Source organism: Spea bombifrons, chromosome 5, assembly GCF_027358695.1.
Source record: "Spea bombifrons isolate aSpeBom1 chromosome 5, aSpeBom1.2.pri, whole genome shotgun sequence".
NCBI classification, from domain to species: domain Eukaryota; kingdom Metazoa; phylum Chordata; class Amphibia; order Anura; family Pelobatidae; genus Spea; species Spea bombifrons.
Genome location: NC_071091.1, coordinates 107,797,386 through 107,809,384, shown reverse-complemented (window position 1 = coordinate 107,809,384; position 11,999 = coordinate 107,797,386). Strand labels below are relative to the sequence as shown.

The 11,999-nt window shown below is 45.3% G+C and overlaps 1 protein-coding gene across 3 annotated transcripts; it reads left to right on the top strand.

Moving 5' to 3' along the window:
• Positions 1 to 531: 531 nt before the first annotated feature.
• On the top strand, positions 532 to 11,137 carry GPAA1 (glycosylphosphatidylinositol anchor attachment 1). 3 transcript variants are annotated; one of them, XM_053466579.1, is made up of 14 exons: positions 532 to 604; positions 1,957 to 2,073; positions 2,657 to 2,836; positions 4,113 to 4,224; positions 4,535 to 4,682; positions 5,400 to 5,501; positions 5,791 to 5,987; positions 6,386 to 6,582; positions 7,233 to 7,386; positions 8,695 to 8,769; positions 9,036 to 9,232; positions 9,930 to 10,100; positions 10,383 to 10,738; positions 10,774 to 11,137. In XM_053466579.1, the coding sequence occupies exons 2-13, from the start codon at positions 2,000 to 2,002 to the stop codon at positions 10,624 to 10,626; spliced, it is 1,851 nt and encodes a 616-aa protein (XP_053322554.1). In that variant the 5' UTR covers positions 532 to 604; positions 1,957 to 1,999; the 3' UTR covers positions 10,627 to 10,738; positions 10,774 to 11,137. The 3 variants fall into 3 exon arrangements, with proteins under 3 accessions (XP_053322554.1, XP_053322555.1, XP_053322553.1); XM_053466580.1 differs by lacking the exon at positions 532 to 604 and adding an exon at positions 1,515 to 1,686; XM_053466578.1 differs by lacking the exon at positions 532 to 604 and having other exon boundaries at positions 1,701 to 2,073.
• Positions 11,138 to 11,999: the final 862 nt, after the last annotated feature.

Here is an 11,999-nt window from a genome sequence, read left to right as displayed (position 1 = left end):
TGCATTTAGAATGTTTTTTTCAAATCTTTTTTTCCCCAGTCACGTTATCCATTAAAGTATACATTGTACAGGGCCGGCTCAGCCTTGCTGGAGAAACCTGCCGGTGTTGGCCCTTCAAGCTCTCCCTTTTCTGAATAAACCCGTTTGGCATCTTCTCCACCGTTAAAGATATAGTAACCAGGATGGAGAGATTGTGGTTTATTCACCAAAGTGTGGATGGGTCCAAACCCTGCATAATGCAGTTCTTTCCTTATCGCCACCTTCGTATTTGTCGGCTGGCTCTGAATGTTGGGAGTTATCACGATCTGCATTCACTTACTGTGCTTGATTAGATTGATCCAGCTGAAGACCCTCCCTGTGGTAACATAACTGCTGGGGCTCCATCTGAGACGATACAGACCGGGGTTCCCAGACTGCATTACCCACAGCTGCCTGTAGGTGTCGCCACATAAGTCTCTATTCTCCTACAGCCTGCGCTGACTCCGCCGGACAGCAGGTGTCGCTGCCAGCCTCCCAGTCACTCTCTGGTACCGCTCTGTGCTGTTACTGCTCGCGCTCTATGATCCGGAAGTCGCTGCAGGTACAGTGACAGCAGCGAGAGGCGGTAAGTGTTACCTGTGCGCTTATACAGAGAGTGTGTACCGGCAGAGCCCCGTGCTGTGTGTTAATACAGAGTGAGCGTGCGGCCTCCTCGCACAGAGAGCGTGTCCCGGTACACAGACCATGTGACCTGCCTGCTAATGCAGAGAGCTCATCCTTATACAGGGAGTGCCCTGTGCCGTGAGGTAATACACAGTGCGTCATTATACACAAAGCACATCTGTCTATTCTATCTACTAATACAGACGGTGTAGTAATGCCTGCTATAATAGGTGTTCATTCATATAAACATGGCACTGGGGTTACATAGAGAGTATCATATATCGTCCTCTGTACAGGCTGACACCCCAAGGGTTAATCTCTATGAATGAGGACCGTGGGAATGAATGAATGTAGTCTGGTTGCCACAGGGCTTGCGTGGATAGGTGTCAGTAACTAGGGACGTTGGGCATCGAGCAATATGGAGATGGGATCAGAGACTAAGACCCCCATCATTACAGCTGTGGTGGCATTGCTGAGGTTGATGTGGGTTGATTTCTTATTGCAGCTGAAGCAGTGGAGGCTACCGTTATATTCAACGCTTTGTCCCTCAATTCTTGGATTTATTGAGCCTTGGATCTGTCCTGACAATACAACGGCTCGTTATCTAAATGCCCCCATCGGGCAATGCTGGCAGCCAAATCATAAATTTAGGACAGACAACTGAAATTTAGCATTTACTAATTATGGCGATCGCTCCCAGCTTAGCCCTAGTCCTGCTTTACCAAATAAACCTCTGCGTTGGTGGTTCGTTACACTTCTAGGCTACGCCCTAAGACAAAATGTATACCATGTCTCTCACAATGCATGGTCTGATGACTATGAGACGGGGGGGGGGGATGTAGGGCCGATATAAAGAGCTCTCTAGAGATCTGTTCATTGACTGAAATGTACCAAGAACAAGAGGTCGTCCTCTGAGACGGGAAGAGCGGAGATCTCATACACCGCAAAGGAAGGGATTCCTTACAGTGAGGGCCGTAAAGATAAAGAATCCACTGTCAAGAGAGAGGAGGTTCTAACAGATCCAACGGATGCCTCCAAAAAGGGGTAAAAGCAGAGCATACAGGGGTATAAATAATAGAATACACATTAATATTTAAGAGCTTCTTCTAAGATTGGCTTTTGGCGTCATGAAGGAATTTGTTGGTAAAATTTGAAACAAATGACTGCATTACTCTTAGAAGCGTAATCTAATCTGCTATTATTTTACTGTTTGATTAAAATGAGCTAAAATAAGACATTTTGGTTCACATCAGGCAGCAATGTTTAATGCATGTTATCAATCGGATTAACCCACGTTGAACCTCTACTTTCCAGTTCTCCTGTTACTCCTGTGAGAGACTCGAGAGACAGCCTGGCTATGGGGCTCCTCTCTGACCCAAACCGCCGACAGGCTCTGTCCCGGATTGTCACCAGGCTGAACACTCCTCTTTGGTGAGTAAATGTCTCAGACTGAAAACGTCTCAATATTGTGTCAGCATTGACAGAAAAAAACCTGGTTTCATTTTGTTCCAATAAACCCCCTTTATCTGCAGACCTGGAGCCGCCATCGCTGTCAATCATGTGATATTTTGGGTGACTTTCCCGGCTCAAACACCACACTGAGCTGAGCTTTATGGTGATGCTAATGAAGTCCATTCCTCCATAGACTTTTATTAGTCAGAGAGTCCGACTGGGTGATTAAGACTGAGCCATTCTATTGTTTCCCACAGACAGTATGATAAGGAGTCGGGGTGTTTGTCTACTAGATTGGGGTCAGATAACAGAGAGAACAAATGTGCAGCTGCCTTAAAATATTTTATTATGCAAAAACTAGAATAATAAAAAAAAAATTACCATATTTCTTACCTGGAACTACTAACAAAAATTGATGGGATTTCCCTTTGAAATATAATTTCAGATATGGAATTTTTGCCCTGATTCCATCATTGCTTGCAACACATTCTGCCATAAGGATACAGTCAACAGAATTCCAATAATCTATAATATTAATATTTTTCCTTCCCATCTCTTACAGTATCATCAGCTATCTGATTGGCATAGGCTGGTTCCTAGGCCTGGCGTTTCATCCCTTCACGCTGCGCTCTTATATATCCGAGAACTCAATGGGGTCCACCATGGTGGAGGAGCAGTTTGTTTCGGGAGAAAGGGCTCTTTCGTACGCCCGAGAGTTTGCGGCACACAAGAAGGCAGCTGGGTGAGTGACTGCTTGCAAAACAGGCAGGGTGATTTATGGGCAACAGCGAGACGTGTCAAAGATCACAACCTAGGGATATTCATCTTTGTAAAAAGGTATTTCCTCGATTATAAGACCTTGTCCGTACTTCTGCGGACACATTATACGCACGCTTGGGGGGCATCCAAAGACTTGCCAGACTCTGAACTGCAAGAAACTATGCACCCCCGCGACCCCCGCTAAGTCCCAATCTTCACAAAGTGTATGCTGCATAACGCAGCATCGTCTCCCACAGTCCTGCCTGTTAGTCTGTGCTCCTCTTCCCAAGTGTTTGAGAGGAACTGGTTTAAATAGCAGCAACTCTGTATGGACTGCATATCCCATGATTCTCAGGCTGCCTTAAGGTTGACTGAGCATCATGGGACATGTTGTTCCTAAAGGTGTGTTGCTTATCACTGAGCCGCTGACTGATGGGACGGTGAGGATACAAGATTTTGTACTCATGACATATATATTCAATTACCACCCCGCATTTCTACCTACCCGTACACTTATGTACCTATAGGGTCCTCTTATATTCGTCTTATAAAAAGGGTCATCTTATAATCAATCAAATATGGTATATAGATGACTATGATTAGCTGCTGTGGGTAAAAAATAAGGCATGGTGCTCTCACTGTTGCCACCTAGTGGTAAGGATTGGGGTAAACATTAGAGACATGTAAGCAAAACCTAGCTGAGTCTGTGTCTGTATTACATGCCATTACATTTATCGGTAGGATAAAATCTCAAACAATAACAAACCGGTACCAAAGGAGAAGAGGTCCCTGCTCCTGTGAGCTTACAATCTAGTCGGTTGAGGGGGAAGTGAAGCAATAGGACAGGACGGCTTGGATGGGGATGAGTTGGCCGAGTCAGGATGAACTGTGCAGGCAGTTGGTCGATGGCTTGATTAGGATGCTGGCTGAGAGTGTTTTGAGGAAAGGTTCTATGTACCTCCATCTTCAAGTAATTCCAAATATAGACTCCCATATAGTCTTTTAAGATTTTTGGGTTTAAAAGCAAAAGGTATTTGTAAAGCGCGGCAGTCATACTCTTGGTTTGAAATTTGGATAGGTAACATGATTTCCCCCTGTAGCTGCGCAGATCGAAGGACTTCAGTGTATCAAGCAAGGTTAAAGCTAACGATCAGCCCAAACATTTGTCTTGGGTCAGACAAAAACGTCCCCTGCTCCAGTCAACGGCGTAGGCTTTGTTGTTGCGTCTTAATTTACCTTGAGTGTCTCTCTGTCTTCAGGGGCTCTCCGGTGGCCTGGCTGGAGAGGACCATGCGAAGCCTGGGCTTGGAGGTTTACACGCAGACCTTTGTCCGCACGCTGCCCTTCCCAGACGAAGCCACAGAAAGATATGTAAGTCACGGCGAGAATAATGATTTTACCTGTGGTTTTATTTTCTATACATTTTTTCTGTAAGATTTTATCCATTGAGTTCACTCACAGAGCTGTCGCTGTAGTTCATAGAGTGCAACAGATGACTTTTTTTTGACATTGTTGTCTGACATATAGGCGGCATTGCAGCTGTAAAGACAGCGGTACTGGTGTTGGTTATATACAGGCAGAAATCTTTTGACCTATACACTTACTGTCATTTATTTTAAATTAAAGTGGTTTTTAAATTAGCACATCCGCTTTATTTGTTTGGGTTTTCTTTCCGCTGCAGATGGTGAAAGGTACAAATGTCTATGGGATCCTGAGAGCCCCCCGCACAGCCAGCACCGAGTCATTGGTCCTGAGCGTCCCCTGCAGTGAGGGTCAGAACAACCATCAGGCTGCGGGGCTCCTTCTGGCTCTGGCCTCCTATTTCCGAGGTGAGGAATTAGGATACCCCTCCTATTAAAAGTTACACAGTTTAATTTATAAAGCCATTTTCTGCTGTTTCCATGATAGATCACTGGTACAGGGTTCGGCAAATTTGCTTTGGATCTAGGAGCCAGCAAAACACTATTTTTTTATTTAAATTTAATAAGCTGATAAACTAATAAATTATTGGTAAATCAAGTTAATAATTGGTAAGTTTTACCTTGCTAAATAAATTGCTAAATACATTAAATGGAGAAAAATCAATGCAATTGATAAATGCATTAGTACGTTATTAAACATCAATAAAGTAATATGAATCTACCTGCGCCTGCCGCTTCTGTTCTGTGTATCTTTCGTGCTTGCGTGGGTCACGTGATGCTGAATGCCCCCCATGCTGCGCACATTCATCAGTCTCCGGCCCCTCCGCCGCTAACCTTGGGCTCAATTCTGACACACACATCGTAACACCATTCACTTACACACACTCATTCTAACACCATACACAAACATACGCTTACAGACACGCTAACACCACATGCTCATGTAGTCATCCCTTTTTAACATTGACTAACAGACCAAACATATGCAGCTTCTATTGTGCTGATTGTAAGCTCTGTGGACCAGAGAAAACACCTGGCTCAAATGGTGCATTTGGATTGGTACGTGACCCATATGAACGGCATAATCTGACTTGCTTAGTTTCGCTGGCTTTTGTGCACCTTCAGGGCAGATCTACTGGGCAAAGGACATCATTTTCCTGGTGAACGAGCACGACCTGATTGGGATGGAGGCCTGGCTGGAGGGCTATCATGACGTGAACGTGACAGGTAACGATACCGAGAGACAAATGCTCAACAGAGTCAGTTTATCAGCTCGAGTGGCATGAGAGGCGTTTAGTAAACTGTACAAATGACCAGGTGGGAAGGGGTTAAATGTGCTGTTTTGCGTCCTCTTGCTTAAAAAAAGTTATTCTTCTTGAACGTCCCAAAGCTTTTCCAAAAATATGTTTGGTGTTTTTTGTTAATAATGGAACCGTGGGTTCAATTAACGATGCTGATTCGGACTCCATCGCAGCTGCCGCGCTGGACTCTGACCTTGGGTACGTCTTTCTTGCAGAGATAAAGTCCTCGGTGATGATGGGGCGAGCTGGCGCCATCCAAGCTGCCGTTTCCCTCGAGCTGAACAGTGATGTCATCACCAGCTTCGATGTGGTGGTGGAGGGACTAAACGGGCAACTTCCCAACCTGGATATGGTGAATCTGTTCAACGCCTTCTGTATGAAGAACGCCCTCCTCTGCACCATCCAGGGCAAGGTAGATTACCTCTAATTAACCCATTATTTCTCTCCTGCTTTTCTTATCCTAGGGGTGTATTCACTTACCCGAGGGTTTGCAGGAGAGTGGAACGTTCCATCTCCCGGATGTCATTGTGCATCCTGTAGGATCGACACCATGATCTTCTCCTGCAGGAAGGACTGAGGTGACCCCGTACAATCTCACTCATTTAACAATACATTATACAGGGCTGGCTCAGTCCTTCCTGCAAGAGAAGCTTATTTAATTTGATCCTTTGTCATTTACAGTGACGTCAGGGAGATGAAATTCCCATCTCTCCTGGAAAATCCCCGTTTATTTTAGTACGCCCCTGAAATGCTTCATTCTCCTGCAAACTTACTGTTTAGTAAATACACTACTGGGCCTGTTTCTTGCAGCTGCAACGCAACGACTACGACACTTTCCCGGGCTATGTTCACAACTTGCAGACCATGCTGCTTATGGTTCTCAAGCAGGGCTCTGGACGGCCGCAGGGGGACCACGGGCTCTTTCTGAGATACCACATAGAGGCCATCACCCTGCGCGGCATCAACAGCTTCCGCCAGTACAAGTACGACATGAGTACGGTGGGAAAGTAAGTCCTTCTTTTCTCACACTTCATTCTTGATTACTGTATCAGGCTTTGTTGCTCATCCTAATACCAAACTAGACGGCAATCAAGAGTTACAAAGCAGATCAGAAGAAGAGCCGGGAGCTGAAAACTTTGTCATGATCCTCAAACTCAATGAGGGACTACATCTCCCATCCTTCTCAGCCAGCCCCTTAGCTTAGCATTATGGGTAGTCCGGCAGCAGCTGGGGGGCCGCAGGTTGGACGCCCCTGCTCTAAATGGTATTTTGCACCCTGCCCTATTTCCCTGTTAAATGCATGCAGAATGGGTTACTGCATGCATTCTTTAATTATTAGATATAAAAAATGAGACTTCTGTCTCTTTTTCCTCCTCGTCTGGCTGGCGTATACACAAGCCAGGATACATTAGTATGTTGACTTGCGCATGCTCCGTAGCGCTCCCGTTTAAGTCTCTGAAGCAGCTGCCAGTCTCACATGTGCTTCAGCATAGGTGTGAGAGGAGTCCATGGGAGATGGGCTTCGATACGTGTTTAACGTAAGAAAGGACTCCTTTAATGTGGGCTTCTGCCACCAGTTGTGTAGAATAATTATACAAATAATAAACCAATAATATATTGATAATAGTTTTGTTGTCCTGTTCTGTGTTCTCTGCAGGACTCTCGAAGGGATGTTCCGCAAACTAAATAACCTCTCGGAGCGCTTACACCAGTCTTACTTCTTCTACCTCCTCCCGTCCCTGTCTCGTTTTGTGTCCATTGGAATCTACATGCCGGCCATCGGCTTCATCATCCTCATTCTGATTTTACGAATATCCTTCTCAGCAGCTCGTATTACCAGCAAATGATTTAATTTTGAAAATAGATGTCCGTGAGATCTGCACGGGGCGGAGGTTATCTAACGAGATCATCACCAATACTTACTTGTTTTAACCATCTTCAGAATAAAAAGCTCAAGAGATAATCTAATCAGTATAGTGTTCCAGTGGCCCTTTATCACTCCCATCACTCCTGTGTTCCAGTGGCCCTTTATCACTCCCATCACTCCTGTGTTCCAGTGGCCCTTTATCACTCCCATCACTCCTGTGTTCCAGTGGCCTTTATCACTCCCATCACTCCTGTGTTCCAATGGCCCTTTATCACTCCCATCACTCCTGTGTTCCAGTGGCCCTTTATCACTCCCATCACTCCTGTGTTCCAGTGGCCTTTATCACTCCCATCACTCCTGTGTTCCAATGGCCCTTTATCACTCCCATCACTCCTGTGTTCCAGTGGCCCTTTATCACTCCCATCACTCCTGTGTTCCAGTGGCCCTTTATCACTCCCATCACTCATGTGCTCCAGTGGCCCTTTATCACACCCATCACTCCTGTGTTCCAGTGGCCCTTTATCACTCCCATCACTCCTGTTTTCCAGTGGCCCTTTATCACTCGCATCACTCCTGGGTTCCAATGGCCCTTTATCACTCCCATCACTCCTGTGTCCCAATGGCCCTTTATCACTCCCATCACTCCTGTGTTCCAGTGGCCCTTTATCACTCCCATCACTCATGTGCTCCAGTGGCCCTTTATCACACCCATCACTCCTGTGTTCCAGTGGCCCTTTATCACTCCCATCACTCCTGTTTTCCAGTGGCCCTTTATCACTCCCATCACTCCTGGGTTCCAATGGCCCTTTATCACTCCCATCACTCCTGTGTTCCAATGGCCCTTTATCACTCCCATCACTCCTGTGTTCCAATGGCCCTTTATCACTCCCATCACTCCTGTGTTCCAATGGCCCTTTATCACTCCCATCACTCCTGTGTTCCAATGGCCCTTTATCACTCCCATCACTCCTGTGTTCCAATGGCACGTTGTGTTCGCTGATCCAAGTTTAAGTTTAAGAGGCTAATTGTTGGTTAGAAACCCTTTTTGTAATTATGTTACAGCCAGAAATGTCCTTGTTTTTCATGAAAACAGCTGTGTGACCCCAAACGTTTAGATGATAGTTTAAGTTAATTCTGAATCCTTCTTGTCCTGTGAAATAGCATCGCACTCCTCGCCACGCGGTCCCAGCATTAGAATGTGTAAGTGATAACCGCCACAACTTTCCTATGTCATCCTTAACCTTGTGATCACTCCCTGGATCTGTGGATTAAACTGAGCCGATCCGAAGGAGCGACGGAAGACGGCGCAGCGGACGGAGCAGAGCAGGTATGGATGCAAACCTTAAAGCAGTGGCCCTTAACCCTTTCCTCAAGGCTCACCTGACAGTCTAGGATTCAGGTATCGCTCAGGTGTGTCTAAGGTGTTTTTGTGTTTACACACCTGTGTAATGCCTAAATCCTGGACTGTTAGGTGTGCCATGAGGGAGACGGTTCAGGAGCATTGCCTTAAAGAACAGTAATTTATAGTATATAAAAGGTGAGTTAAGGTTTCATATCTGTCTTGCTTCTCCTCTCCCAACATCATGAAACTAGGACTCAAGACCTGGATTCCTGACTCTGGCTACCCCGATCGTGATCTGCCACGCCACGGGTCTCAGCCTTTACTACCTCCCTACGCTGAGCCAGGACATGGCGACCGACCACTTTCCCGTCTCCGAGTCGGAGGCTGTTGTTCTCATCGCTATTGCTATATATGTGGCTGGTCTGGCCCTGCCGCACAACACGCACAGGTACTAAAGTAACTCGGTTGCTACCCTTTACACGCTCTTATCATCCCTCGTACAAATTGATTCGAAGCTAGTACTATGCAGCACTAGCTGTGGATTCTATACGCATGTAACAACACTGGCTGAGTATAGGAAACCCCCCCCAACATTTCTTTTAATTATTATTGCGATAAGCTTTTAAAATATTGTAATTTCTGTTTGAAAGCAATTTAATTTCTAAATAATACAATGTGTTTTGACGACTGCAAATTAGTCCAGTCCACTAGAGAAATGCGCTCAGTACTTAAACTGCCTTGTAGTAAACCAGCCAGGTACTCTGACTATTGAAAGTCTACCGAGGGACGGACTTCGTTGTCGTTGCCATAAAGCATCAGCTCGGTGTGGTGTTTAAACGGGGAAAGACACCCAAAATGATAATGGTGGCCACCTGGTCAGCAGATAACGGGCTTGCTGGGACAAAAAACATGCTTTCCTTTTGCGCTGCATTACTGGATACAACACTTAAAGAGGAAAACTTTTTTTCCTTGGACCTCCTCTTGTCTTTTATTGGCCTGCTTTTATCTTCAATCCTGGCTGATTGCCCTGGCTGAGCACCCATTTCTTTAGGATAAAATCAGGCCGTGGATGTCGTATAGGTGCTATATCCATGCATCGCGCAAGCTGTGGCTGAATTTGATCGCTGGTGATTCTCTTTTTACAGGGCTCTGACGGGAGCCGGATCGAATCAAGGCTGGATGACCCTGAAATTAATCTCTCTCCTGTACTTGGCCATTCAGCTGGGCTGCATTGCTGTGATAAATTTCTCCCTGGGTTTTATTCTGGCTGTGACGATTGTCCCCGTGGCAGCCGTAGTCCAACCCGGTGGACCCAAGTAAGTGTTCCCATCCCTGTATGAAGCATGGTACCCCCATCCTGTAATAGAAGGAATCGGAGCTGTGCAGCTTATCAGTGAGTTATCAGAATGTGGATCGGGATATAGCTGTAATTTTTCTGATATGTGTGGTTATAAAATTGTAGATGGATACAACGTTAAGGCTGGCGGTAGGAATCACTTATATGAAGGGGTTTTGGGTAGCGCTTTGTGACTTTGGGCTCCTGTATAACTCAGAAAAGCCTTTGAATTGCCACGTTATGCCATCGCTTTATGTTGCAGGTTTCTACATGCGATTCTTCTCGTCCTGGTCACTCCAGCCACCATCCTGCTGGGAAGTATCTTCCTGTACCGGGAGCTCATAGAGTACCCCGTCACCTTGCTAGAGTGCTGGCAGCTTTTCCTCCAGGCCATCGCAGGGGGCATGCTGGACCACTACCTCTACGGTTCCTTGCTCTTTCCGTTCATTGCATTCTTCACCTATCCTTGCTGGTTGCAACTCTGGAACGTTGTCTTCTGGAAATAAAAACAGACTGCCTATTGTGTTCACGAAACCCCCTTCCTTTCTCAGCATGGGCTGGAAAAACCATGACTGAGAAGACCTCTTCGGGATAGGCCCGGTCCAAAAGGTGTTTCTGGTCACTGGTATTACTCTGCGGTGCTACCAGTCCAGTGAAACGGTGTGAAGAACCAACATCCAGATGTTAGGAGGAGGAGGAATGGATTTAGGGGGAGACACAAAGTATCAATCCAGACATAAACATGGACTTTGAACCAATTGTCAGCCAGGGGTCGACTGCATGAGATTTTTTTTTCTTTAATGTATATTTTTTTGGGTGGTCTTAACTTAGTGTGCTTGAGAGAGATCTTGTGTGGGACCTCTGTAACGAGATGTGGAGAGGACGGTGTTATGCATGATCTGAGTTAAGAAATTCCACGGATTAAATTATTTATCGGGCTGTTGTAACAAAAAAAAAAACACTTATGGTTGCCATGGTAATATTTGGTTATGAAATAAATATTTTTTTCTTATATAAGTTTATATTTTCCTTAACATTCCTAACATAACGTTAGTCGTTTAAGTTGTTGAAGGATACAAGTGCATCAAGTTCTGAAATACTCTCCCAATTCCTTATAAAAGACAGAGGGGTAAAACGAGGGGCATTTTGCTTTGGCGAATTACTTAAGGGCTGCCACCATTAAGGAGCCAAGCTGGCCCTCTGTGATTTTAGCCCAAGTATATTGAACCAATTCATTCACCGGGCATAAAGCTGTGGAGAAGCGATGGTGCCTAATGCTATGAATGCAGAATTTTACATTACAAACATTACAAGCTTGGGCAGAACATCTGGAAACGCCTGTCTCCCTTGATGTTTCTGCCTGGGAGAGACCGTGCTGATGAGGTATCCCTACCTTGTGGGTTGTTGCTGTGCTGAGTGCTGCCATGGTGTATGACTTTTAACAGCAGCAATCTTCAGCAACCTCATCTTGTTTGTTCCTCACTCAGTTTCATTCATCCTACACAACTGTTTCAGTTACACTTAATGATTGTGTTTCAACCTACATATTAAATTGATGATAGCTAGCAATCTTTGGTGTAATTGTTTAATCAGACACCTAACTATATGCCTACGAAATCCCTGACTTTGTGCGAGTGCACCTAGAAGAATTGATTCTGTTTTGAAGGAAAAGGGTGGTCCTGCCAAATATTCATTCAATTTACGATTCTCTTCTGTTCACTCGCTTTGCATTTTGTTAAATGCTAAAAATGAACATTATTACTTTACAGGCTTTTTTTTACACCTGCTTATAACTTTTGCACAGTGCTGTTAGAATATCACTGGGAATGGCTTTTTCTGGCACTCGTGTCTGGCCAGGTGTAACGGTACATCTGTTCTC

Bases quoted from the DNA above. Each gene is read 5' to 3' on its own strand.
- GPAA1 (XM_053466578.1), top strand. From the start codon at position 1,913: ATGTTATCAATCGGATTAACCCACGTTGAACCTCTACTTTCCAGTTCT. The intron at 2,074-2,656 runs GTGAGTAAATGT...CATCTCTTACAG, and splicing joins AGGCTGAACACTCCTCTTTG to TATCATCAGCTATCTGATTG. The intron at 6,583-7,232 runs GTAAGTCCTTCT...TGTTCTCTGCAG, and splicing joins GACATGAGTACGGTGGGAAA to GACTCTCGAAGGGATGTTCC.